General features: G+C 45.4%; 1 protein-coding gene across 1 annotated transcript in view; it reads right to left on the bottom strand.

Annotated features, from left to right (window-relative positions):
- Nucleotides 1-10,025: 10,025 nt before the first annotated feature.
- ATAD2 (ATPase family AAA domain containing 2) overlaps nt 10,026-25,772 on the bottom strand; it is a 50,554-nt gene continuing 34,807 nt past the window's right edge. The window contains exons 25-28 of the mRNA XM_066578479.1: nt 24,695-25,018; nt 15,400-15,533; nt 13,948-14,076; nt 10,026-12,493 (exon numbers count right to left, since the gene is read on the bottom strand). Of these exons, the coding sequence (XP_066434576.1) occupies nt 12,458-12,493; nt 13,948-14,076; nt 15,400-15,533; nt 24,695-25,018 (623 nt within the window). The 3' untranslated portion in view covers nt 10,026-12,457. The remainder of the gene's footprint in view (nt 12,494-13,947; nt 14,077-15,399; nt 15,534-24,694; nt 25,019-25,772) is intronic.

Raw genomic sequence — 25,772 nt, 5'->3', positions numbered from 1 at the left:
CTCTAATTCGAACTTTTCATTCCCGCCTCCAAGACTTCTCCAGAGCAGCACCGGTCCTCTGGAATGCACTACGAAGGGCTACCCGAGCAATCCAGGACTTGCAGAACTTCAGGCTTGCTCTAAAAACGCACCTCTTCAGGGAGGCATACCGCATTACCTAAACAAACCCCTCTGTACTCTGCCTGATAACATGCTCCCTGACTTACCGACTGCAATCCCTGCTAGCCATCATAAACCGCTCCTGCAGTCATACCGATTCTGCCCTCACACGGCTAAATGTCTGACCATTGTCTGTGTATAGCATCCCTCACTCTCCACCTCTCTATACCATGCATATCTCCAGCCCTTTACCTGCTGTATCACCCCCATTACTTGTAGTATGTAGTAAGCTCATTGGAGCAGGACCCTTACCCCTACTGTTTCCATCAAATGATTACTATGTAACCGTGGTTCTGTAATGTTTGCATTTTTTGTCTTTCTGTATTACCCCTGTCTATGTAAGCACTGCGGAATATGTTGGCGCTATACAAATAAGGATTACTATTATATAATTCTTGTCACTATTATTCTAGGGGCCGCTGTGGGGTGTCACTATTACACTGGGGGCCGCTGTGGGATGTCACTATTACTCTGGGAGCTGCTGTGGGATTTTACTACAAGGGTAACTACCCTCTACAGTTCTTTTTCACTGCGAAATTCGCAGCATTTTTTTTCTCCAGGGGTCTATGGGACTTGTTAATGTTAACATTGCATCGCGCAAAATTGCAATTTTGCCACGATGCGTTTTTAACATTAGAAAGTCCCATAGACACCTGGAAAAAAAAACCGCAGCAAATTCGCATACGCTAGTGGGTAGTCACCCTTACACTGGGGGCCGCTGTGGGATGTCACCATTATACTGGGGCCGCTGTGGGATGTCACCATTACCACCGGGGGCCCTTGTGGGATGTCACTATTACCTCTATGGCCACTGTGGGGAGGGGGTCACTATTATCGCTGGGGCTGCTTGGGGGGAGCCACTATTATCGCTGGGGCTGCTAGGGGGGGAAGGGGGTCACCATTACCGCTGGGGTATGTTTACATATGGTGGAAATGGGCAGGGCTGTTTCAAAATAGACAGCTTGCAGATTTTGAGTGCTTTTTGGATGCGGAAATGCTGCAAAATTTTCCACAGAAATTTCCGCTGAGGACATTCTGCAGTATTTCCGCATCCAAAATCTGCACCCTGTCTATTTTGAAGTGACCCTGTGCTTTTTAGAACGACGGGGGTAAAATCATACAGCCTGATAAGCCCCGCCCCCCTGACGTGTTGGCACTTTGCGATAAATAAGTGGATTTTGGGTTGCAGTTTGGGCAATCAGACTCTAAAAGGTTCGCCATCACTGTCCTAGAACTAAATGGATGGTATTGTTATAGTCACTCTTTGTAAAGCCACCCTTAGCAATAATAGATGCTCTGATTGTCACATTTTGAGTTGGCATTTGTTGCCATATGGATCATGGATTTCTTTTTTTTCTTCAGCTCTGATGAGTTTCTGCTATATACAGCATGTATGAACTGCAAATCTTGTACTTTTGGGCCGCCTGCACACGGCAGATCCGGATTCCACATGCGAAAGCCTGTAGTGGAATCCAATCATGAGAGCAGCGGCGTCCGCGTGCACATGCATTCACGCTTTTTCATCTGTACTGTGGATGAACCATTGGACATGCACAGTTAAGATTTTTTTTTTTCAATTATCTTTCCCCGTGCCGTCACTAGGCGCTGACGTGGAATCCAGGCCTTATCCGCAATCTTAATTGCGACTGGGCCGCGGGTCAGACGACTTCTATTGACTTCAATGGAAGCCCTCCGTGCGGAATCCACACAGAAATTGAGTATGTTGCGATTTCTACCTTGCTTGCGGAAACCACAATTGGTTTCCGCAAGTGTGCAGGAAAAAGGTTTTTTTTTTATAGCATGCTATGGACGGTATTTGCTGTTGAACCCGGAGGCAGATGCCCTTCCGCAGCAAAAATCTGTTTGTGTGCAGGCATCCTTATTCTCACAGACATTGTAACATAGTATGGTAGGCTGAAAAAAAGTCATAAGTCCATCCAGTTCCGCCTGTTTCTCCGTCCGTCCCCCCCCCCCCCCCCCTAATTTTGATCCAGAGGGACAAAAAAAAAAAAGGTAGAACCTATTTTCCTCATTTAAACGCTTAGTGCTATATGACGTAAATTTACGTCATGGCAACATGGTACTTAACGCATTAGGTTGTAAACTTATGTCATGAGGATGGCACAAGATCAGAAGCAGAGTCCGCGCCATCTCGCAGCAGGGGCTGGCTGTTAACCCCTTAGTGACCAGGCTTTTTTGCTTTTTTCCATTTTTGTTTTTTCCTACTCCCTTTTAAAAAATCGTAGCTCCTTTATTTATCCATCGTCGTCGCTGTATGTGGGCTTGTTTTTTGCGGGACGAGTTGTATTTTTCAATGGCACTATTTATTGTACCATATAATGTACTGAAAAACTTAAGAATTCTTAGCGGAGAGAAATGGAAAAAACACCGACATTCCACCATCTTTCGGTGCGTCCTGTTTTTACGACGCACAAACTGCAACAAAAACGACCTGATATTTTTATTCTATGGGTCAGTACGATTGCTACGATACCAAACTTGTATAGTATTGTTTTTGCTGTAGCACTTGTATTTTTTTTTTAAGATATTACATTTTTTTCAATTATTTTCTGCGGTCATTTTGTGCGCGCAATAACTTTTTTATTTTTCCGTTGACGTAGTTGAGCAAGGGCTCATTTTTTGCGGGATGTCCTGTAGTTTCCGATAGTATCAATTTGGAATACATACGACTTTTTTATCGCTTTTTATTGCGTTTTTTCTGGGAGACAGGGTAACTAAAAAAATGCATTTCTGGCGTTCTTTTTTTTTTTTTTTTCGGACGACGTTCACTGTGCAGAAAAAATAATGCACTACTTTGATAGATCGGACTTTTACGGACACGGCGATATCAAATACATATTTTTATTTTATGATTTAGATTTTTTAATAATAGATATGGCAAAAGGGGGGTGATTTAAAGTTTTATAACTTTTTTTTTTACAATTTAAAAAACTTTATTGATCTTTTTTTTTTACTTTACTTTGATCGCTCCTGCAGTATGACGTAATGCTATAGCATTACGTCATACTGCTTTTTTACAGGCAGTCTATGAAGCCACCCTGTGTGGATGGCTTGATAGGCAGTCTGCTAAGGCAGCCCTGGGGCCATTCATTAGGCCCCCGGCTGCCATGACACCTGCACGGATCCCCCGATCTCACCGCTGGGGGGCCGTGCGGGTCCCCCGAACAGCGTTCGGGGGATTTAAATGCCGTTGTCAGGATTGACAGCGGCATTTAAAGGGTTAATAGCCGCGATCGGCCAAACGGCCGAGCGCGGCTATTGCCCGCGGGTGTCAGCTGTAATAAACAGCGGACGCCCGTGCTGTATGGAGGGAGATAGCGGCGCTACCTCCCTCCATACACGTCCTGCAGCTGCAGGACATAAAAACACTATGGCCCGGTCGTTAAGGGTTTAACGATAGCCGGCTTCCCGCTGCAACACCAGAGATCAATGAAAACAATTGATCCCTGCTTTTAACTCCCTACATGCCGCAATCTATGTAAATCGCGGCATGTAAAGGGATGATAGAGGAAGGGGGCTTCCTCTGTGACGTTATCGGACCCCTGCAATGTAATTGCGGAAGGACGATGGGTTGCCATTGCGTATGATCGTTATTACAAACAAGAAGGCATTGCAGTACCAAAGTCCTGGAATACTTTATTATAGCGATTATAGCTGCTATGGTTCAGATTCCCTACTGGGATACAAAAAGTGTAAGTAAAAAAAAAAAAAATTTTGGTTTAAAAACAAGATTACAAAAAAATAACAAGACTTTTTTTGCGCTTTCCCCTATTTGTATAAAAATAAAAAAAATTTAAAATCCTGCATATTTAGTATCCTCGTATCCGTAATAACCTGTAGAATTAAACACACTATTTATCCTGTATGGCAAAAAACGTAACCCTCACCCCCCTAAAAAACGGAAGCAAAATACTTATCTTCTATATTTTGCCTCCCAAAAATTACGATCAAAAAGCCTTATGTACCCTAAAATGGTACCAATAAACCACAGCTCCTCATGCAACAAACAAGCCCTCAAAGAGCTCGGTCCATGGAAAGATAAAGAAGTTATAGCACTTTGAATGCAGTGATGTAGAGAAAAATTCAAATAAGAGGGCTTTTATTGTGGAAAAATAAAAAAAAAAGCTGAAAAAAAAAAAAACGCCTAAATTGAACTGACCCACAGGAAAAAAATATCTTATTTATGCTGCATGATTTACGCTGTAAAAAAACAAACAATAAACAAACAAACAAACAGCAGAATTGATGTTTTCTCTCTGCTCTCAAAAAAATGAAAGTTTTACAACACATTACATGCACCCAAAAATAGTACAAGTAAAAACTACAGTTGACCATGCAAAAAAATGCCTCATACAGCCATGCTGATGGAAATATGAAAAAGTTAGTTTTTGAAAAATGGCAATGAAAATCCCCCAAGTTTTTATGTTCAGTTTTTTTGTGAGCCAAAACCAGCAGTGGAGAGAAAGTATAATAGAAAGATTTGCATGTCTTCCATATTTTGGTTCCACTCCTGGTTTTGGCTCACAAAACTGAACAAAAAAAAATTGTCGTGTGAACGTGCCCTAAGGGGGAAAAAAAAAAAAAAAAAGTTACTCCCAACTCCAATCTGGCAATTAGAATAATCCTTGGATCACCAACCCTTCTGAGTGGTTAGTGACTATAACATGTGATATGGTAACACTCAGGAAAGGCGTCCTGGCCTCTCTTGCACTCTTATTGAATTCTCCATCACCACATCCTCAGACAGAGAGTTCCATAGTCTCACTGCTTTTACAGTAAAGAACCCCCTTCTGTATTGGTGTAGAAACCTTCTTTCCTCTAGACGTAGAGGGTGACCCCTTGTTACAGTCACAGTTCTGGGTATAAATAGATGATGGAAGAGATCTCTGTATTGACCCCTGATATATTTATACATAGTTATTAGGTTGCCCATCAGTCTTTTTTCTAACCTAAATAACCCCAATTTTGATAACCTCTCTGGGTATTGTAGTCCACCCATTCCATTTATTGCTTTAGTTGCCCACCTTTGTACCCGCTCAAGCTCTGATATGTCCTTCCTGAGTACTGGTGCCTAAAACTGTCCACAATATTCCATGTGTGGTCTGCCCAGTGACTTGTAAAGAGGAAGAATAATGTTCTCGTCATGCGCCCCTAGACCTCTTCTGATGCACCCCATGATGCTATTTGTCTTGGCAGCAGCTGCCTGACACTGGTTGCTCCAGTTAAGCTTACAGTTAACTGAAAAGCCCAAGTCCTTTTCCATGTCAGTGTTCCCCATTTAGTGTGTAATGGTGACATGTATTTCCTCTGCCCATGTGCAGAACCTTACATTTAGCAGTGTTAAACCTCATTTGCCACTTTTCTGCCCCCAACATATCCAAATCCTCCTTGAGTCCTCTATTGTTTTTTTAATATATTCATAGTTTTGTATAATCTGCAAATATTGATATTTTACTGCACAATCCTTCTACCATGTCATTAATGTTAAAAGAATAGGGCCCAATGTTGCCCCCTACGGTACCCCACCAGTAACAGTGACCCAATCAGAAGATGTACCATTCATCTCTTTTTCTCTCTCTCTCTCCTGGGCTCACGGCTGGAATCTACTGCAGACCTCCACAAGCAGATTCTGCATATGGCTGTGAACCCGGCCTTACCAGGTTTGCTTTTTAACACCTTTTTGAATATCGGCACTACATTGGAGATGAGCCAATGCAGTGTAACAGACAAGTCCCGTGGTGTATGCCATCAGGACTCGGCAATTTGTCTATTTTAATCTTTTAAGATGCCTCTGCGCTTCTCCTTGGGTTAGACTGCTGACATGTAGTGGAGAGTCTCATCTGATATTTCATTTTCCTCTGAATACACAAGACAAAAAGCTATTTAATCATTTGTTTTCTCCTCATTGCTCTCTACAATTTCTCCTAGATTTGTTTTCTCATCACTCTATACCAATTTCTTCTACATCATTTATTAAAGGGCCAACACTTTCAGTATTAATCTTTTTACTATTTATGCAGCTGAAGAACAGTTTACAGTTAGTTTTACTTTTCGGCAATAATTCTCTAGGTCTCAATCTGTGCTGCTTTTAACACGATTTATTTCCCCCCCCCCCATACAGGTTTTTAGTGCTTCTTCGCTTCTTTTGCCGCTTATTGCCCCGTTTAAATCTTTAATGAACCGCATTGGTTTTCTTCTATTTCGAAATCCTATAAGATATGAACTGCTAACAGGGAGTATTTAAGACGGTTTTAAACATTTCCCATTCATTGCTTGTACTTTTATTTCTGAGGACATTGTCCCAGTCAATGTAAAGGGCATCTCTGAGCTGATCGTACTTGGCCTTCCTAAAGTTTAGTATTCTTGTAGCTCCCTGATAAAACTCTTGAAGGACCAGTTGAAATGTATTATATTATAGTCACTATTTTCCAGGTGCCTCCCAACCTGCACCCGATATTCTGTCAGGTCTATTGGGTAATATTAAGTACAAAATGGCCGTCCCTCTAGGCAGGTCCTGTACAAGTTGGGTAAAGCAATTCTCTTTAGTAAAGAACAGAAAATTGCTACTGTTATGAGATGCGCAGGCTTTGGCTTCCCAGTTTATATCCGGATAGTTAAAATCCCCCATAATAATTACCTCATTGTGATTAGCTGTTTCACCCATTTGAAAGTCTATTGCTGAGGCAGAGCCGTCTGTTATAGTTGGTGGTCTTTCATCCCACTAAGTTGTAATTTCCCTCAGGTCATTACTACTTTCAGGTCGTCAACCTTATCAGTCAGACTTCTAGCATTAGTCACCATACAATTTAGAAGGTTTCATTTTTTTTTTTTTTTAAGGGTATCCCCATTAGCTACTATCTGTACTAACCACTCCCACCATTCCACCCCCATTTCTATTACTTAGTCCCAGCTCACTGTCCACACAATCTTCCTGTCTATCTCTCTGGTTGCCCCCCACCCCCAGTTCCTAGTTTGAACATTCCTCAAACCTTCTAGCCATCTTCTCCCCCAGCACAGATGCCCCCTTCCCATTGAGATGCAGTCCATTCCTACAGTAGAACCTGTACCCAACAGCAAGGTCAGCTCAGTTCTGCAGGAACCCAAACCTTCCTCCACCACCTCTGGAGCCACTTGTTTCTCTCTAACCTCCCACTGCCTTTCTGGTATAACACATTGTACAGGTACCATTTCAGAAACTGCAACTTTGGAGGTCCGTACCCCAGTAATTACATTTTAGATCCCCGAAAAAGTTTAAGGACCTTCTACCTACCTGTCATTGGTGCTAATCTGTACTATGACATGTTGGATCCTCACCAACCCCTCCTAGTAATCTGCCAACCCAATCTTCGATATGTTGAATTGAAGAACCAGGAAGACACACTGTTTAATGTCCCTGGTCTTTGTGGCAGATTGCCCTGCCTGTCCCTCTAATAATTAAGTCTCCCAGTACCAGGACCCATCTAGCCTGCTCTGTGCTCCTATTCCCCTTATTACTGATGTAGTCATCCCTCTTAAGGTCAGAGGCCATGTTGTGCTACAGCAGTACGAATCTTGTAATGGCATCCCCTTCATCTGCCAACCTGCAATCTTGCTGGGGTGTGCCAGTTCAGGACTAGCCACCCCGAATCTCTTCCCTCCACCCCTTCTGTCACCCAGCTATAGCTGCATGCTTATCCTGCCCTCCCATGCTACCGTCCACCCCCACATCTGCCCCAGCGAGCAGCAAACCCCTTTCCATATTGATAATGGATCTCAGTGTTGCAAGCTGCACCTTTAGATAAAAAGATCTAGGCTTCTAAATGTGGAACATGCTCCCACTTCATAGCAGTATGCACCCTCCAACGGCTGTTCATGATTGACAATGCCATCCAGTGTACATCTTGTGCCATGTTTGCAGTTCTTGGAGTATATTCTAAATGGGGATCGTATAGATCAGTGGTCCCCAACCTTTTTGGCACCAGGGACCGGCTTTAAGCAAGACCATTTTCACAAGGCCCGGCAGGGTTGGGCGGGGCTTTGGTTATATGGGGCGGGGTTATGAAGGGGGTTGGAGCTTAGTGCATTCTTATTTAATTATGACATTTAGAAGGTCCTGGCAGTACACACATAGGGCAGTATATAATCTATCCCCCCCCCCTCTCCCCAGCACACACATAGGGCAGCATATAATTTATCTCCCCCCCCAGTAATAGACAGCCCCCACCTCTCAGTAATTGGCAGCCCCTGCAATAAGTAGCGCCCCCCCCCCAGTAATAGGCAGCCCCTTCCCCTGTAATAAGCAGCACCCCCAGTAAGCAATCCCCCAGTAATAAGCAGCCCCCCCCCAGTAAGCAATCCCCCAGTAATAGGCAGCCCCCCCCCTAGTAATAAGCAGCCCCCCGCCCCTGTAATAAGCAGCCCCCCCCAGTAAACAATCCCACAGTAATAGGCAGCCTCCCCCCCCCCAGAAATAACCAGCCCTCCCCCAGTAATAACCAGCCCTCCCCCAGTAATAAGCAGGTCCCACCCCCTCCCAGTAATAGGCAGCCCCCCAACCCATATACTTACCTCCTCCCTGCTGTCGCTCTGTCTGCTTGCCCTGACGTCAGTGTGCAGCTCGGAACGCTTCCTCCCCGAGTCCTCTCCTGCGGAACTAATGAGCAGGGGACTTGGGGGGGAGGAGAATTCTGGCTGTACACTGAGGTCCGTGTGCGCCGGGATCTGCGCGATTACCAGCGGGGAGCTGCGGCGCCCCCGCTGGTAATCGCTTCAGTGGTCAGCGGCGTCGGGACGCCGCGGGCCACATAACACAAGGTAGCGGTCTGGATTCGACCCGCGGGCCTTGTGTTTAGAGCAAAAGTTCCCGGCGGTGCCGCGGAACGGCGCTAAACACCCAACGGCCCGGCGGTTGGGGACCCCTGGTATAGATCGATTAGATAAAAGTAATATATGCAAAAATTGAAATAGTTAAAAATCAGTAAATAAATACAAAGTGACTGTTCCAAAGTAACTGATCCCAAGCCTGAAGCAGAACCCTGCGTTGGTTCGAAAGCTCGCATTATCGTGTATTTCTGTTAGGATTAAAATGTGATTCTTCTCAGCAAGAGAAACCACATAATCTTGTAGATACGATACCTTTTAATGGCTAAGTCACACACTTGAGACACCGAAAACTTTAGACACCAGCACGCACGCTCACTTATCTTTGCTTTCTACAGCACTTATCCGTAATACTACTCCTTCTGTTTGGAAAGGGAGGAATAGAAGTGGTTTTCCTCTGGATTAGCTTGGGTTAAACCTTTAGCCACAAAACAAAATTTATGCATTTTTCGTTTTAAAAGAAATAAGTTTATGCAAAACTGGAGGCAGGCGCTGGTGACTGCAAAGAGCTCAGTCACAATTTTCACAAGGCACTCCGTGTTTACTTTCAGAAAGCATATAGTTAAGAGGGTACAATATGATTGTGAAGTTCAGGTTTTGCATTGGCAGAAGAGTAATAACCTCAAACCCACGGCAGTAGGAAAATGCACAGGAAACAGCAGTGGGCGCTCTGTGAGCTGGCAATTAAAGTATCATTTCTAGCCATGTATTACTTTTATGCATTTCTTAATACACATTCCTATCTTGGCTTCCATTTTCAAATATAACCTATTGCAAATCAATGGGATCCGTCAGGTTTTCAGGGTTTTGACAGCAAGAATAGTTCCACAGACTAAATAAAAAAAAAAATGGAGAGCTGTTCCAATAAGCATCGATTTGATTTGAAAAAGCCGCGCTTAATGGATTTTTAAAGTCTTGGTTTCAGTTACAGGTTATTCATACAATTCACATACATGAGTCTTACAAAAAAAAAACCACCACACGTGTGCACTTCTAGTGACTTTATTGTAATGTAATAAAACCAGCTCTGTGGAGAGAAGGCACAGACACCAACGGGGAAAGAGGTGTACTTTTATATACATACAGTGTACAGGTAACAGCCAAGACAGCAAGCACAACGTTTTAAAAGCATTTTCTGAAGTTTTCCAATTACTGGTGAGGCAAATATACAGGAGCTGACCAGTCTGCAGGTCAGCACTTATAAAAAGGGCAAAAGTGACAAGCAGGAAACTGGAGGTACTGAAAGGGTACTTTCCTGGACTTCTGGTTGGTTGTTTCACTAATGAGCACTACAGCCAGCATCCCACATCCTGATATAACTGATAACAGGAAACAATAGTTTTCATTAACTGAACAGCAAACAGAAAATACACTTTAGGTTTAGTTCTGGCTCCTACTGGACACCCATCCAGGAATACTCCGGAGATGTAGCTGAGCCGAGTAGATCTGGCATAGCTCATAGTGATATGTGCCTTCTGCCATTCTCCACAGGACTGCAGATAAAACTACTCCATAAAAATCTTTATTTTTAACCCTATTGATTTATTTGGTTACCTCTCTGATGCAGCGACACCGCCATCAGGAGTGCGTATATCTTTATAGTTTGAATACCCCATTATGTAACGTCTTCTAAGAGGAGTTATCTAGGGCAGTGTTCCCCAACTCCAGTCCCCAGGGACCGCCAACAGGTCATGTTTTCAGGATTTCCTCAGTATTGCGCAGGTGATGTAATTATTGTCGTTGCCTCAGACATTGCCACAGGTGTTCTTACCATAGGATATCCTGAAAACATGACCTGTTGGTGGTCCCTGAAGACTGAAGTTGGGGACCCCTGATCTAGGGGACAGTTGCCAAAATTGTCTGAGCCTGCTCTAGTATTAGAGGAGACAGGCCCACTTTGCCCGTTCCGGGTAGTAGTGATGACTTCAGCACAGGTCATGTGACCACTGCAGTACTCACATGGTGTTGGTGACCAGGAGGTGCTGACTGGTGGGGACTGCCAGAACGGCAGCAGAGCCAGAGAGGATGTCTTCTATTATGTTATTCGAGTAGGCCGAGACAGTTTTGTCAAAAAAGTGCATCTCCAGATACCCACTTAAAAAAAGTTATGCACCTTTTCTAATACACTTGGGGCACACTTTTGAAAAGTTTTATACCAGTTTCTGGTGTGTTAAAAAAATTATAATTTTTTTTTAAGTAGACATGTATTTGCGCAAAAGTTTGCAACTTTTCTCCTTTCTGTGCTACCCTCAACAGATTTATGTATACAATTTACACCAGAACATGGCATTAACTTTGCTAGAAATGTACACCAGGTCCGACGTAGCGTAAATGTCTGCCTAAGCGTAGGAACCTGCTGGGAATGCACTGAATACATGACGTGTGTGCCTCTTCATGTATTCAGTGCAGCGTCCACTTGGGGAAACTGTAGTGCAAAAATGCAGGGCTTAGTAAAATTTCCTCCTTTGTTTTTCAAATATCTGCAGTCAGTGAATTAGAATATTCCTGTTTGCATACAAAGCTGAACAGGCCTCACCGCTGTATCCAGAGTACATTAGCTTCCAAGAAAATTGTCTCCTCCTTTCGAGAGATGCTTATTTTCAATATCCCAGCACCCACCTCCTCCTTAAAATGTACCCTTGCCTCTGCTGACAGAAGTTTAAAAGGAACAGAGGAAAAGCAAGTGGCAAGGTAACCTAGGCAACCTTACGATGGCATTAGGCTCTCCTCAGACTGCGGTGTGAAGAAGCTTGAAAAGCAAGCGCTCCAGTTGCCAAGGTAACGGCAGAAGCTTCTCAAATGCAGATGTCTTCACATTAGAGGCTTCCAGCGTGGTATGATTGTCTAGGCAACCAAAACGTCTGCTCTCATGTGTGACTTAAGCTTGTGGGAGACATGGCTGCAGTCAGAATAGAAGGGCCATTCTCACTGGAAACATTCCTAGCATAAAATGCCAGATTAGATTATGCCCTCCCCCCGCTTGAATACTCCAAAACATATGCCGGATACAATCTAGCGTACATTTCTGGTATAATTTACGCCAGTTTCATACGTGAATTATGTTTGTGTGTTGGTGTGGGGGCGACCACAATCCCTCCCAACAAGCCACACCTCCTTTTTACTTTTATATGCCAGAAATTGGTGTTTTACTTTCTTTTGTTAAATTTCATTTGTTAATGGTGCAAATCCTTGAAGTAAAATTTCTATGAACCCAAATACCAAATACATAAAAAAAAGCACAAAAAACCCCCCAGCTTTCATGACTCTATATACACTGTTAATCAGCGTAGCAACACCAATTTTTAAAAGCAATGTTCGACATCATTGAAATAATGACTTTTTGGGATATGTACAGATAAACACGTAATATATTAGATAAATGGTATATTGAGGCAATTTACAAGTTCAGCGAGAAATCTCAAACCCTGAAACGCAAAACCTCGCGGTCCATTTCCTAAAATGAAAGAAGGATAAAAGATAAATAAATTGATGCAGAAACAATATGCAGTTAAAGCCACTGAACATCTATAAATGAACATGACTGACACGTTACTATCCTTCCTAGCCTAATATTAGGCTGGTTTCAGAAAAAGATATTACAACTCTGTAATACGGATCCGGGACGAGGGTGTGTTACAGACGACTATAACCAATCAGTCATCAGTATTTGCCTCCATGTGTGGTCATTGGTTTTATATTCTGCTGGGCAAATACTGATCTGTATTTGCCCAAGTGAAAATACCAATACAGAGGGGAAAAGAAGAAAAGAAAAAAAAAGTGATTCTGCGTTTTTAAAAGAGGTCTGTGAAAAATCCAGCCCTGCAAAATACACTCCTCTGAATGCGGCCTTATGGGAAGTTGTAGGACAGGTAAGCTGTCAGCGGTTTCATTCTACATGAAGCAAGGGCAGTAACAAATACAACAGGCTCCTTCTGTAAAAACGGACAAGGTTTTATTTTTAAATGCAGTTTTAGGAAGGGAATCCTAGCAATGCTACACAATCTGACAGGTGTAATTGTAACACTCGCAAGTGGGGTTTTGCTCAAAAACTTCATACTTTGCTGTTTCCCCCTTCTCACTTCACTTTTCCAAAATGGGGAGAAAAAGGGGGTAAGTTTAAATAATTGCAACTTTTTAAAAGGTCACAAAATTCATTGCAAACTCACTCCAATAAGGGTTTGGTGTAAAAAAACAAAACACAACACTACAGATCTCTAGATTTAAAGATGTGACTAATTTATCATCAGCATGTAACACAGATTTGTGTATTGCAAACAGCAGCATGGCTTTTTTAGGTCTAGCAAAAAAGACTAAAAAAAACCTCAGAATTAACTTTTCCCCAGGTTTTTTCATCTCAGTCCCCAGCCACTATGCAGAGTAGGAAGCGTCATATGACGTGATGTTTTGTTAAAACAGCTGCTTGTAGTGAGGAGCAACTGTCAATGTGCCAGGAGTTAAGGATGCTGTGGGACAAATCCCTGAGTGAGGGGAGAGCACAGGATTTGGAAGGAGAGACACCAGGAGCCACCCCCCCCTCCATAAACCCACTAGGATCTCAAAGAGAAATTAAATTGCACGAGATTTGGCATTCAGAATCCAACCTCGCCGTGGGCGTGAGGCCTTATGCTCGTACCAGTGTAATTATTATTTCTGTATTTTTAAATAAAAGGTTGTATATTTTTGTTAACTTAGTGGTTTCATTGTATCCTGAAACCTGCAACATATGGTTGACGAAGTGTAGCAGCGCCTAGAAGTGAACCCTGCAGTTTTGTTTTGCCTACTTAGAGGATGACTAGGTGTCCAGGTACTTTAACCCAGAAGAGGCTGAATATTTGGAGGCCTTTGTGGCCAGGAACTAGGGAGCATTATTTGCTTAGTCAGTTCTACAGGTGCATTCACCCTCATTACCTGTATCAATTGTGTTTTGTCATAGTCTTTACGATGTCTGTAAATACACTGGCTCAGCAATGCATAGAACTTCTCCAGTTGTAATACATTATACTTGTTGCTTTTATCTACAACTCTATTCAAGAGACCCTGGAAGGGAAGAAAAATAAAAATAAATAAAAATCAAACTAACAAATGACTTTTAAATGCCTAAAAAGTGACTAGTGGTGCGGTTTTGGACATCGATTTTGGTACAAGTTTTCTGCTGAGGAAAATCCACACCAATTCCGCTATCTTTAAACGTATCCTTAAGGTGCATGTGCACACGTCAATTTGTCATCATGTGAACACACCCTGAAGGGGTCAACACCCACAAATCAAAGCAAATTACTGGGGCAGGGTTACAGTTCTTTCCACAGCACCTGGACAGGAGCAGCACTATGCAAGGAAACAGCTGAGCCCCCTGATAGGTTTACATTACTCCGCTTATGACAGCACTTTTTGACTAATGCCGCCTGCAGACGGGCGGGCGAGATTCGGCCGCGGGACCCGACCTGACCGCCTGCAGGGACCAGCGCGTACTCACCCGCGCCTCCGGCTGTTTGATTTGCCGGTGCATGCGCAGACCGGAGCCGGCGACGGGTTTGTGACATTTCTGTGCGGGGCTCTGCGAGATTTTGCGTGGCCGTCTGCATAGGTTTGCGTTTGTTAACGCAATGCTATGCAGGCTTGCAGCGGCGGAAATTCCGCGGGAAATCCCGCCACGGAATTTTCGCTCGTGTGCAGGCGCTCTTAGAGTATTTTTACACAGCTTCATCTGAGCTATGAAATGAATGCTAATCAATGACATTGGCGCTTATTTGTCTGGCCTTTACACAAGCCGATTCAGGATGTTCCGACAATGAACAAGTGCTCGTCTTACAGTTTCATCACTAATGGCATTCACCATAGGGAGATGTGCTGCTGACAACAATGCTTGATGCTGCATAAAGGCCAGTTTCACATAAGCACATTTGTATACATCTGTAATATGAACGTATTCTAGAGGAAATCGCATCCGGACTGCATCACCGTTTCATCTGTATTTGGTTTTATTTTCTACTGGCTAAACACAGATACGTCTTTTTGCTCAATAGGAAATGCCAATGAAGTCAAATATGAATGCATCCATATAAAGTTATTTGTTTTAGATTAAAAATACCCAAGTAGTGCATGCTGCGTTCCTAAAAAAACATAGCCAAAAATACAGCTATGCAAACAGATTCATAGATTTTCATTAGTTCTGTACTACAGTCCACCAAACAAGGATCGAATATAGACTGAACATGGTCTAAAAGATACGATCACCCGATGAATGAACGTTAACTTGTTCTTCAGGTGATCGGCGGCACTGTCGCATGGCCCGATGATCAGGCAAATGAACGCTCTTGCCCGAACATCAGTCTCTTATCAAATGACAGATTAAAAACTTGCCTTGAGGTGCTCGTGATTGACTTGTAAGGTTTGAGCTGGCTCAGATAGTATATCCATGATTTTGTCCACGGTAATAAGGTGCTGCTGCTCTACTTGCTTTTCTCTGCCACGGGTCATTCTCAAAACACACACATCTATTGATAAAAAAAGAAGAAAAGAAAGTGTCTCCTTTCAATATGTAGAATACCACAGCTGCCATCCCTAGAACTGAATCAACAGACACTTAAACCAAGTTCACACTTCAGGACCCTAAGTGGAAAATAAAATCAAAGAACTTTACTTATGCCGATTATATAGGGTTACATGAATTAAGACCGGCTCAGAGAAGCTCTCACTTTATGCTGGTTGGATTTACTTGGTTTAAAATGTACTTTCCCTTTATTTGCAAATGTTAGAAAACCTCTAAAATTTCGGGTTTAAAAATAACTTGGTCTCTATGGTTCTATATCATCAGTGGGAAAAGTCTCCGGATGCCAGCTTGTGAGAATGGGTGCATATAGTGGTACCGTAGGGGTCTATACACTTCTACAAGCACCTAACCTGTTTCCCTGAAAATAAGACATAGCACGATTTTCCTGAATTTGAGGATGAAAAATGATTTTTCAGGCTTTTTGAGGATGCTTGAAATATAAGCCCTACTCCAAAATTAAGCCCTGCTAACAGTTAATTAAAAAAGTCAATTTAAATAGTGTCCAGGCAGTTATACATGTAAAAAAGTTAAACCTTTTTGAACAGAAATTAATATAAAACACGGTCTTATTTTCGGGGAAAGACGGTAGTTACAAAGCTGAACACTGATCTATAAATTTAGCCGTCTGCATGAGTCCTTTGTTTTGGATAAAACCCCTTTGTCCACCATAGCTTAATGGAGGAATAGAGGACTTTTTGTATCTTTGCACCACGTATGCTGACACTTGTTTGATATTCTGGTGAATGAGATTAGGACATAATCTGACCATAGGCGTTAGATTGTTGGGAGGATCTCATTGATCTGTATTATGATCCAAAATCTAATGAGTATGGAGATTGGCATATAGGGCTCTGGGAAAAAGTTCAGACAGGCTGAATCTTGTCTTCTCTGGAGGCAATAACTCATTACCATACTGTATGCAGCATCAATAGAGTATGCAAAGACAACTTTTTTTTACTGAACTTCTGTCAAACAGGAAACTTGAAATTTATTAGTAATTATCCTAAACTCAGACAGCTTAACACTAGATGACAGGCAGAAACTGCACAAATTTACCAGAGTTGCACATGCTGTGTGGTACGTTTGGTGCATTTTGCCAAATACCTTTCATTATGGCCCCTCAGGGTGTTTCATTTTGTAAGGCAAAAAATAAAATGTAAACTTTTTGCAGACTTTGCTTGCGCCCCGAGTCTCAGTGATGTAAAAAAGACATATGCCAAATTTCAAGAAGATTGGATAATATTTAGAGGTTACACACTTTGATCACTTTTGTAAAAGTAGGCAAAAAAAAGTGGATTATACCCACCTGATAATCAGGTTTCCAGTAGTCTCCACGACAGCACCAATGAGATTGCCTCCTCCTGGTAGGACAGGAACATACTGAGAGGTTAAAAGCTCCCCCCCTTCCCCACTTTCCTCAGTGGATTCTAACGAATTGCCGGGGCAGGAGCTAAACTTAAATTTTTTCCCCTAACCGGGGTTTTTTTAATTTTAAATTTATTATTTTATTTTTCTAGGGCGGGAAAGGTACGGGTGCTGTCGTGGAGACTACTGGAAACCTGATTATCAGGTGGGTATAATCCACTTTTTCCCCCAGTCTCCACGACAGCACCAATGAGACGTACCAACTAAAGTTTATTAGGGTGGGATTGCTGCCGAGAGGACTTTGCGGCCGAAGGCCATGTCCTCGTCCTGCTGCACTTTTACCCTATAGTGTTTAGTAAACGTGTGGGGTTTTTTCCAGACTGCGGCCTTGCAAATTTGCTCGACCGAGGCTGAACTGTGTTCGGCCCATGAGGACGCTACTGCCCTTGTGGAATGGGCTTTAAGCGCTAACGGGATCTCCTTCCCGAGGGCTTTATAGGATTCTATGATGGCCAGGCGGATCCACCTGGCTATGGAACTTTTCGCTGCTTTGCTACCCTTATTTGGGCCACTGAACTGGACGAACAGGTTGTCATCCCGCCTCCAGTGGCTCGTTGTATCTATGTAGGTTAGGACTGCTCTCCTAACGTCCAGGCAGCTTAGGGTTCTTTCCTCCTCGTTTTTTGGGTGGCTGAAGAATGAGGGGATTATTATATCCTGGGACCTATGAAAATCTGACACTACTTTCGGCATAAAGGCCGGGTCTGTTTTAAATATTAGTTTGGTGTCTGTAATTTTCATAAACGGGTGGCGGATGGACAAGGCCTGTAGTTCGCTAACCCGTCTTGCGGATGTAATGGCTACTAGGAAGATGGTCTTGATTGTCAGCGTTCTTATAGGTAGCGCTTTGATCGGTTCGAATGGTACCGCTGTCATGGCCCCTAGAACCCAATTAAGGTTCCAGTCTGGGAACAGGTTTATGGGCCTAGGGCGTAATCTAGCTGCTGCTGTTAGGAACCTGTGGACCCATCTATCGTCTGCGAATTTTGTGTCGCAGATAGCGCTAAGGGCTGAAACCTGGACTTTTAGGGTGCTCGGGGAGAGGCCCATCTCTAAGCCCTCCTGCAGGAATTCTAAGATTAGCGGAGTGTCGGGGATAGAATCCCCGCGATCCCTTCCCTGTCTCCATGAGGAAAACTTTCTCCAGACCTTCTGGTAGATCAGGTGGGTCGTCTTTTTCCTACTGGACATTAGGGTTTCTACTACTTTCTCTGAGAATCCTTTCTGTCTTAGCGAGGATTCCTCAAGAGCCATGCCGTTAAATGGAGTTTGTCTAGGCCGGGGTGGTTCAGTGGCCCCTGCGATAGAAGATCCGTCCAGGTAGGCAAGGTGACTGGGTCCTGGACGCTCAGTGTTGTCAGAAGACCGAACCAGCTTCTTTTTGGCCAGAAGGGGGTCACTAGGATTAGCGTGCATCCCTGGGTTCTGAAGTGTTGTAAAACCCTGGGGATTAGTGGTATGGGAGGAAAGGCGTAGGCCAGTCCTTGTCCCCAGTCCTGGCCCAGGGCGTCTACCGCTATCGGACGATCTCCTGGCCGGAGGGAGAAAAAGTTGCCTACTTTCGTGTTCTCCCTGGTTGCGAAGAGGTCCAACTGTGGGGTCCCCCACTGGTTGGTTAAGATTCTGAATGCCTCTGGGGAGAGGGACCACTCTCCTGGGTCTATCTGCTTCCTGCTGAGGAAGTCTGCTTTTCCATTTAGTGTCCCCTTTAAGTGGGTTGCCGTGATCGAGAGGATCCGGCCCTCCGCCCAGTGAAAGATTTTCTGTGCGATGCTTTGCAGTGGGGGAGATCTTGTGCCCCCTTGGTGTCGTATGTGAGCGACCGCGGTGACATTGTCTGACAGTATTTTTATGTGATGGTTCTGTAGCGAGTTGCCCAACTGCTGTAGAACCTGCCAAACTGCCTGTAGTTCTCTGAAATTTGAGGATTGTTCTTTTATCCTCTGAGGCCAGGGACCCTGAAAGAATTGGTTCCCCACATGCGCTCCCCATCCACAGGCGCTTGCGTCTGTTGTGATGTGGATGGCTGGGTTTTGTAGCCAGTGAACCCCTCTCCGCAGGTTCTCTGGGGATGTCCACCAACGCAGGGATGTTTTTGCCCTGTTTGGGATGTACATCCTTGCCCCTAGCGAGGACTGCCTTTTGTCCCACGAGGATAGGACTACGGCCTGTAGGGCTCTGGTGTGGGCCTGGGCCCATGCTACTCCTGGGATGCATGATGTCAAGCTCCCCAGAAGAGACATTGCCTCCCGAATTGTGCAGAATCGTCTTCGTAGGAAGGTTTTGACTCTTCTGCGGATTTTTTGTATTCTCTCCTCGGGTAGGTAGGAGCATTGCGATTCTGAGTCGAGAGTTATTCCCAGAAACGTCTTCTGCTTGCCGGGATCTAGGCTGGATTTTTCCCAGTTTATAATCCATCCCAATGATTGGAGAAGTTGTAGCACTGTCTCCAGATGTTTGGTTAGGAGTTTTTTGGACTCTGCTATTAATAGAATATCGTCCAGGTACGGTACTACTAGGATCGATTTTTCTCTCAGGTGGGCGGCTACCTCCGCCATAATCTTGGTAAAGATTCTGGGAGCTGAGGATATCCCGAAGGGCAGGCATCTGAACTGGTGGTGCTCTGTTCTTCCGCCCATGTCCACTGCGAACCGCAGGTATTTCTGTGAATCTTTGTGGATCGGGATGTGAAAATACGCGTCCTTCAGATCGATGGACGCCATGTAGGCTCCTCTGGGGATCAACTTTATTGTCGAGGAGATGGTTTCCATTTTGAATCTCCTGTATCGGACGCAGGTGTTCAGGTCTTTCAGGTTTATTATCGTCCGGTGTTTCCCGCCGGGTTTTTTTACTAAAAAGAGCCTGGAGTAATAGCCCTGGGTTTCCTCGTTTCGCGGTACGGGAGATATTGCGTTTAACCGCTGCAAGTCGCGCACGCTTTGCCCTAGTAAATGTAGCTGTTTTTTTGGGGCTCGCGTGGTAATGAATTTCCTTCTGGGGATGGATACCAGCTCTATCTGGTATCCGTGCTGTAGGATCTTTGGGATCCATGGGCCCCCGCAGATTGCGGCCCATTGATCCACAAAGCTCCCCAGCCTTGCCCCTACGGGGATGGCGTCAGGGTCTTTGCTTCGGCTCCCCCTGATGGGGGTTGAAGAGGATATTCCTTCCTCTGCCCCCCTTGGGGTAACTCCAGCGGCCTGTCTTGCCCTTGCCTCGGTAGGCCTCGGGCTGCTGCATTGGGGCCCGGGGAAAGGTCTTCACTCTCTGTGGTTTTTCCTCAGGGAACCCTTTTTTCCTGTCGGCCGCCTTCTCTAGAATTTTATCTAGGTCCGGTCCGAATAGAAATTGGCCGTAGAAAGGGAGGGCACACAATTTGTTTTTCGAGGCCAGGTCGCCTGACCATGACCTCAGCCATAACACCCTTCTGGCTGAGTTAGCGCGGGCTGTGGCTTTTGCTGAGAGTTTGACGGTCTCGGCTGCGGCGTCCGCTAAGAAGTTAGTGGCCATGCGCAGTATGGGAAGGGAGTTAAGGATCTGATCCCTCGGCGTTTTGTTGGTCAGATGTAGTTCCAGCTGCTCTAACCATACCCCCAGGGTCCGCGCCACGCAAGTGGCTGCGATCCCTGGCCTAAGGATGTTTGCCGCTGCCTCCCATGATTTCTTTAGGAGTCCCTCTGCCTTGCGATCCATGGGGTCTTTTAGCTGTGCGGCATCCTCAAAGGGCAGAGTCGTCCTCTTGGCTACCTTGGCCACCGGGACGTCTACCTTAGGTATTTCGTCCCAGCTTGCGCAAGCTTCCTCCTCCAGGGGGTATCTCCTTTTTACGCCTCGAGCGGAGTAGGAACCTGCGTCTGGTTTACTCCACTCTCTCTGAATTATTTTAGAGATGTTTTTGTGGACCGGGAAGGTATGTTTGCGCCTCTCCCCAAGTCCACTGAATATCTCATCCTGTCGGGTCCGCGGCTCTCTGGGCTGTTCTATTTTTAACGTAGCCCTAACTGATTTAATTAGTTCCGTCAATTCATCTTGATGGAACAAATATTTCCTGTAGTCCTCCTCCTCTGAGGACTCTTCGGCCGCCTGCTCCTCTTGCTCTGATCCGATGGAGTTCTCGGAATCAGAAGACTCCTCGGGAACATATGCCTTTCTTCGGCGTTTTGCTGGCGGTGCCGGCAGTGACGTTAGAGCTGATTGAACCTCTTCCTTCACCAGCTTTCTAACGTCATCCAGGAATCCCCCCGATTCCTCTCTGACTAGCCTAGCCACGCATGCCTTGCATAGAGGCCTCTGATACGTGGCTGGCAGTCTCGTCCCGCATTCCACGCACTTTCGCAGTTTTGTTCTGGGGGGGGATGTCTTTTTTATCCCCCTGACAAACAAAGCATTTTTGCGGGTAAACATGCAATTTTTCCATACACAACATACTGGATATTTGCATTGTATTTTTGCCGCACTGGCTACTTACGGCCGCTGAGGCTGAGGTTTCAGCTGTCTCTGGGGCTGGAGCACTCATCTTTATACCAGTGCTGCAGACACCCTGCGACCTGTGATGCTGGTGTTCTGGCTTCTCTCAGGTTCCTATTTGAATTTTCGCGCTCCTGCGCTAAGCCCCGCCCCCTCCGCTCCTAATGCAGACGCGATGACGTCATCGCGCTGGACGTGAGATGCGGCGCCCCGCCCCCTGCCGTCAAAGGGCTTCCTGGAGCGCCGCGCTGTAATTTCTGCCGGAGGACGAGGGGGACTGAGGCTCCCGCTTTGAACCCCCTATGGGCCGCCGCGGGAGGAACCTGGCCCGGGGGTTACCACCCTGATGTGGCGTCCCGGGAGTCGTCTGGCTGCGAAGGGATGACAGGGTGAGCCACTGCCTTCCGATCCGCCTGTATGCTTTCGCTGGCTTCTCCACCAGCTCCTCTCATAGATCCTGCCTCCTGGCAGGACAGGAAGACACTGAGGAAAGTGGGGAAGGGGGGGAGCTTTTAACCTCTCAGTATGTTCCTGTCCTACCAGGAGGAGGCAATCTCATTGGTGCTGTCGTGGAGACGACTGGGGGAAATATGCTTTTTCAATGTAATTACTCTTATTGGGAAAACTAGAAATCACAAACTTAAAATACTAAAACTAGACACCAAGATTAATGGGCAGTATGATAGGCAAAACGTGTGTTATAGCAATCAACTTTGAACGGTGCAATCCCTTCTTTTGTTCGCTTGGTGATGCTCGACTACCCTCAACAAGAATTGCTTTTGTTGTTCGTCCCTGACCGATTCGTTAAACTTTTTTATCAGAGCAATTCCTCTTTCTGTGGCATCATTGACCACCTTAAGAGTGTTCAAATGGCTTCTTAGAGAATCACTGCAGTAATCTGTCACATTGTGGATCCCAAACAATTCAAAGAACGTCTTTGTTTTATTAGTAACGAAATGGCTCAGGTCTTTTCCTTCAAAAACTAGGTTTTTACCCGCTAATCATTTCATTTCCTTCTTCTTTACAGGTTTGGTTTCTAAATTTTTGTGTCATATTTTCCTTATCAGCCTAAGTAATACGTTCGCCCAAAAAAAGCCAATCCTACGTTTGTTTCTGACAGATACCAAAAGGTGTGTCTTAGCAATTGTGAGAGCACTTTGACGTCTGCATCTGGGTAAGTGCTCAGAAGTTGTAGCATATCCAAATCATTGTTTGGAGCCCATCGACTTACAGCTGCCTCGTGCCAAAAGTGAACATATATGAGGCTAACAATGTGTTTTCATATTCAATTGTTTAGTGAAGAGGACAATTTTAAGTACATATATTGCCTTTGCCATCCGCCTTTCTTGATGCAAAGCCCCTGGGATCCTGAAACTGAAGTCGTTTTGAGACCAACCTCCTAGGTAGAGGAGTGAGTTGTAATAACTCTTTAATCTTCTCTTGGAGGACTTCCATCTTTTAGGACATTTGGATGTAGTGAACCATTTTCATTCGTTGTTCTTCTAGGAAGCCTTGAATGGGACTTTCTTCTATCAGCATTGTCGCATATGACTTCTCATCAAGTGAAGCCCACAGACTTTGGAACTTTCGAAAAATCTGGGATGTCAGAACCCCTTCATGGTATGCCACAACACTCCTCAAACACTCCTTTTAATATTAGTTCATGGGTGTGATGATGGCAAGCCAACCACAACAATGTTCATCTGAATTCCCTTTAAATACTGGTACATGCCCCTTGGATCAGTCCTGTATTAGATGCTGTAGTATCAAAAGACATACTGATGATATTGTCACGTAGCCCAAATCAGTCCCCCCCCGAACAACAGGACTTCCAGGCGCTTTGGTTTAACAAAGTGTCTGTCCAGAAACTTCCACTCCTTGTCCACAACAGCCTCGAAATCCCCATGTGGCGGAAAGGTCTTCGGGAACCGCTGGGGCCGCCGAAAGGAAAGGCACCGCGCAGGCGTGGGGGTAGGCTGTTCCGGTATCTGGAAAGTGTCCCTCACCGCCCCAATCAGACGGTCTACCAACTCAGAGAGGTTGGGTAACTGCTAGTCTTCGACGTCAGGGTCAGAAGGAGACTCTGAAAACTCTGCCTCAGCGCAGCTGTTCTCTCTGGAGTACGGTAAAGAAGTCGCACAGGGAGATTCAGCACGGCTCGGCGACGCCGGCGATTTGGAGGAGTCCCGAGAGCCTGGCTGTCTAATGCGCTTCCGCGGTCTAGCGCAAGAGGAATCTCTCCTGACCGTGTCATTTCCACCGGTCACATCTGGAACCGGGGGCGCCGCTCGGTCCAGCCTGTCCACTATCGTGGTAGACGCGAGGGTAAGGTTTGAGACTGCCTGCGCCAGGGTGCGGGCCCACTCTGGTTCTGCAGAGAGTGAGGGCTGCAGGGGCGGAGGGCCTGTATTAGGTTGTACGGGCGCCTGCCTAGGAGTGATACAGTCAGCACAGAAATTTTGCATTCCAGCGAGACCAAGCATAATGCGTCGCTCTTGCTGATCCCTGTCCAGACTCTTGGGTTCTGGAGTCGGACATAGCGCAGTACGTGGCATGTTGCAACCGACCTCTGCTGGCGAAAGTATGCAGGGGAGCTGCCACCAGGGCAGAGCCTACCCGGTCCAACAGGGATTCTGGGCTGTAGAGGCTGAGTCCACCCTCGCTGGATCAGGCTGTGGCACCACAGGAACCAGTGTGCAGAAGATGGCCGCTCTGGGAAAAGGAGGGGGCGGAGCCAAGTGCTGTTCGCCATCCTCGGTGGGTTAACGGGGAGAGTCCTACCTCCCCGTTATTCCCAGCGAAAAAAAAGCAAAAAAGAAAACGTCCGCAGACGAGACCGTCTGCCTCCTACGACACCAAGCTAAAAACGAATTAGCCTCATGTCGGCAGGAGGGGATATAGCCTGCAGGAGGAGTGAACACTTTTTTGTGCTTAGTGTCGCTTTCTAGTGGCAGTAGCTATATCCCACAGTCTTGGCTGTCTCCCCCAATGACACGAGCGAGAAATCACATCTTTGGAAAAATGAAACACCCTATGGCCCCTCTGCACAAATATTTTATGCCAAAATAATGGTGCAGAACATAAAATGTGCCAGGTTTTTTAAAGAATCCTTTCAGCCACATCTCACTTAATCCACCACTATTTACTAACCCTCATTTCAGACTGACAAACATTTAGAACAGGTACACAAAATAAAACAAAACTAAGTTGTACCATTTGACTCCACATGGTCACCATTTACAGTTGGCGCAGGATTTTCCAGCGGTTCCTCAAGTGCTAATGATGTAGAAGATCCATCCTTGATGGGAGAGGTGGTTTCTTTTGCCACAACTTCACCCTCTAAATTGTGATCCTCTGCCTCAAGTGAAGACTCATCCACAAGTTCTAATTCAGTCTGATCTAAACTGGACTCTGGAAGTTCATGGTCAGCGTCACTTGCAGGTTCTTCATCATGCTTATCAGGCCGTGAAACCCTCTTCCTTTTAATACCACACACGCCAGAACTCCAACGGCTTTTCCGCCTGTATCTTTTCTTTCCTTCAAGAGGGGAAAAACCCAAAACACAAGGCAATAATTTAAAACAAACACAGATTTCATAACAGCTCAAAGCAACTTCCAGTGCGCTTAGTACAACAATAATGAAAATCTTTCAAGTACAGTTACAAAATTCAACTTGCTCCACAAAATGCAGGTCCTCATACAGCTAGGTCTACGAAAAAAAGGGAGTTATAGCTCTTTAAAACTGGGGGATGAAAAAAATAAAATAAAAAACACAGATTTTCTGTTAACGTAAGATCCTATAGGCCCGCCTGCAGACGGCCGGGTCAGATCCGGCTGCGAGAATTCTCACAGCGGGACCCGACCAGAGCGTCTGCAGAGAGCAGCGTGACACTCACCTGCTCCCGCGGCCCCGGCTCTTTCATGTGACGGCTAGCCGGCACATGCGCAGAGCGGAGCCGGTGAGTGAGCCCCGCACAGAAATAAAGCATGCCGCGATTTGTTTGCCGCGCGGCAAAATCTCCTAGGCAGCTTCCAGGGGCGGAAATTCCACAGGAGGCCTTACTCAGATGTTCATTTGGGGCGGTGGGACGGGGACACACACACACACACACGAGACCTTGGGTATAGCTCCTGCCACTAGGAGGCGGACACTACGCAAAGGAAGAGTTAACTCCTCCTACCAGCTATACCCCTCCTGCACGCACTTCGCTACATCAGCAGAACACTTCTAGGAGCTTTTTAAATCTATGTTTCTCAAATGCTCCAGTGCTTCAGAGTCCGATGCAATTCA

The sequence above is a fragment of the Eleutherodactylus coqui genome, chromosome 9 (genome assembly GCF_035609145.1).
Source record: "Eleutherodactylus coqui strain aEleCoq1 chromosome 9, aEleCoq1.hap1, whole genome shotgun sequence".
NCBI classification, from domain to species: Eukaryota; Metazoa; Chordata; class Amphibia; order Anura; family Eleutherodactylidae; genus Eleutherodactylus; species Eleutherodactylus coqui.
This window is presented reverse-complemented; position numbering and strand designations above follow the sequence as displayed.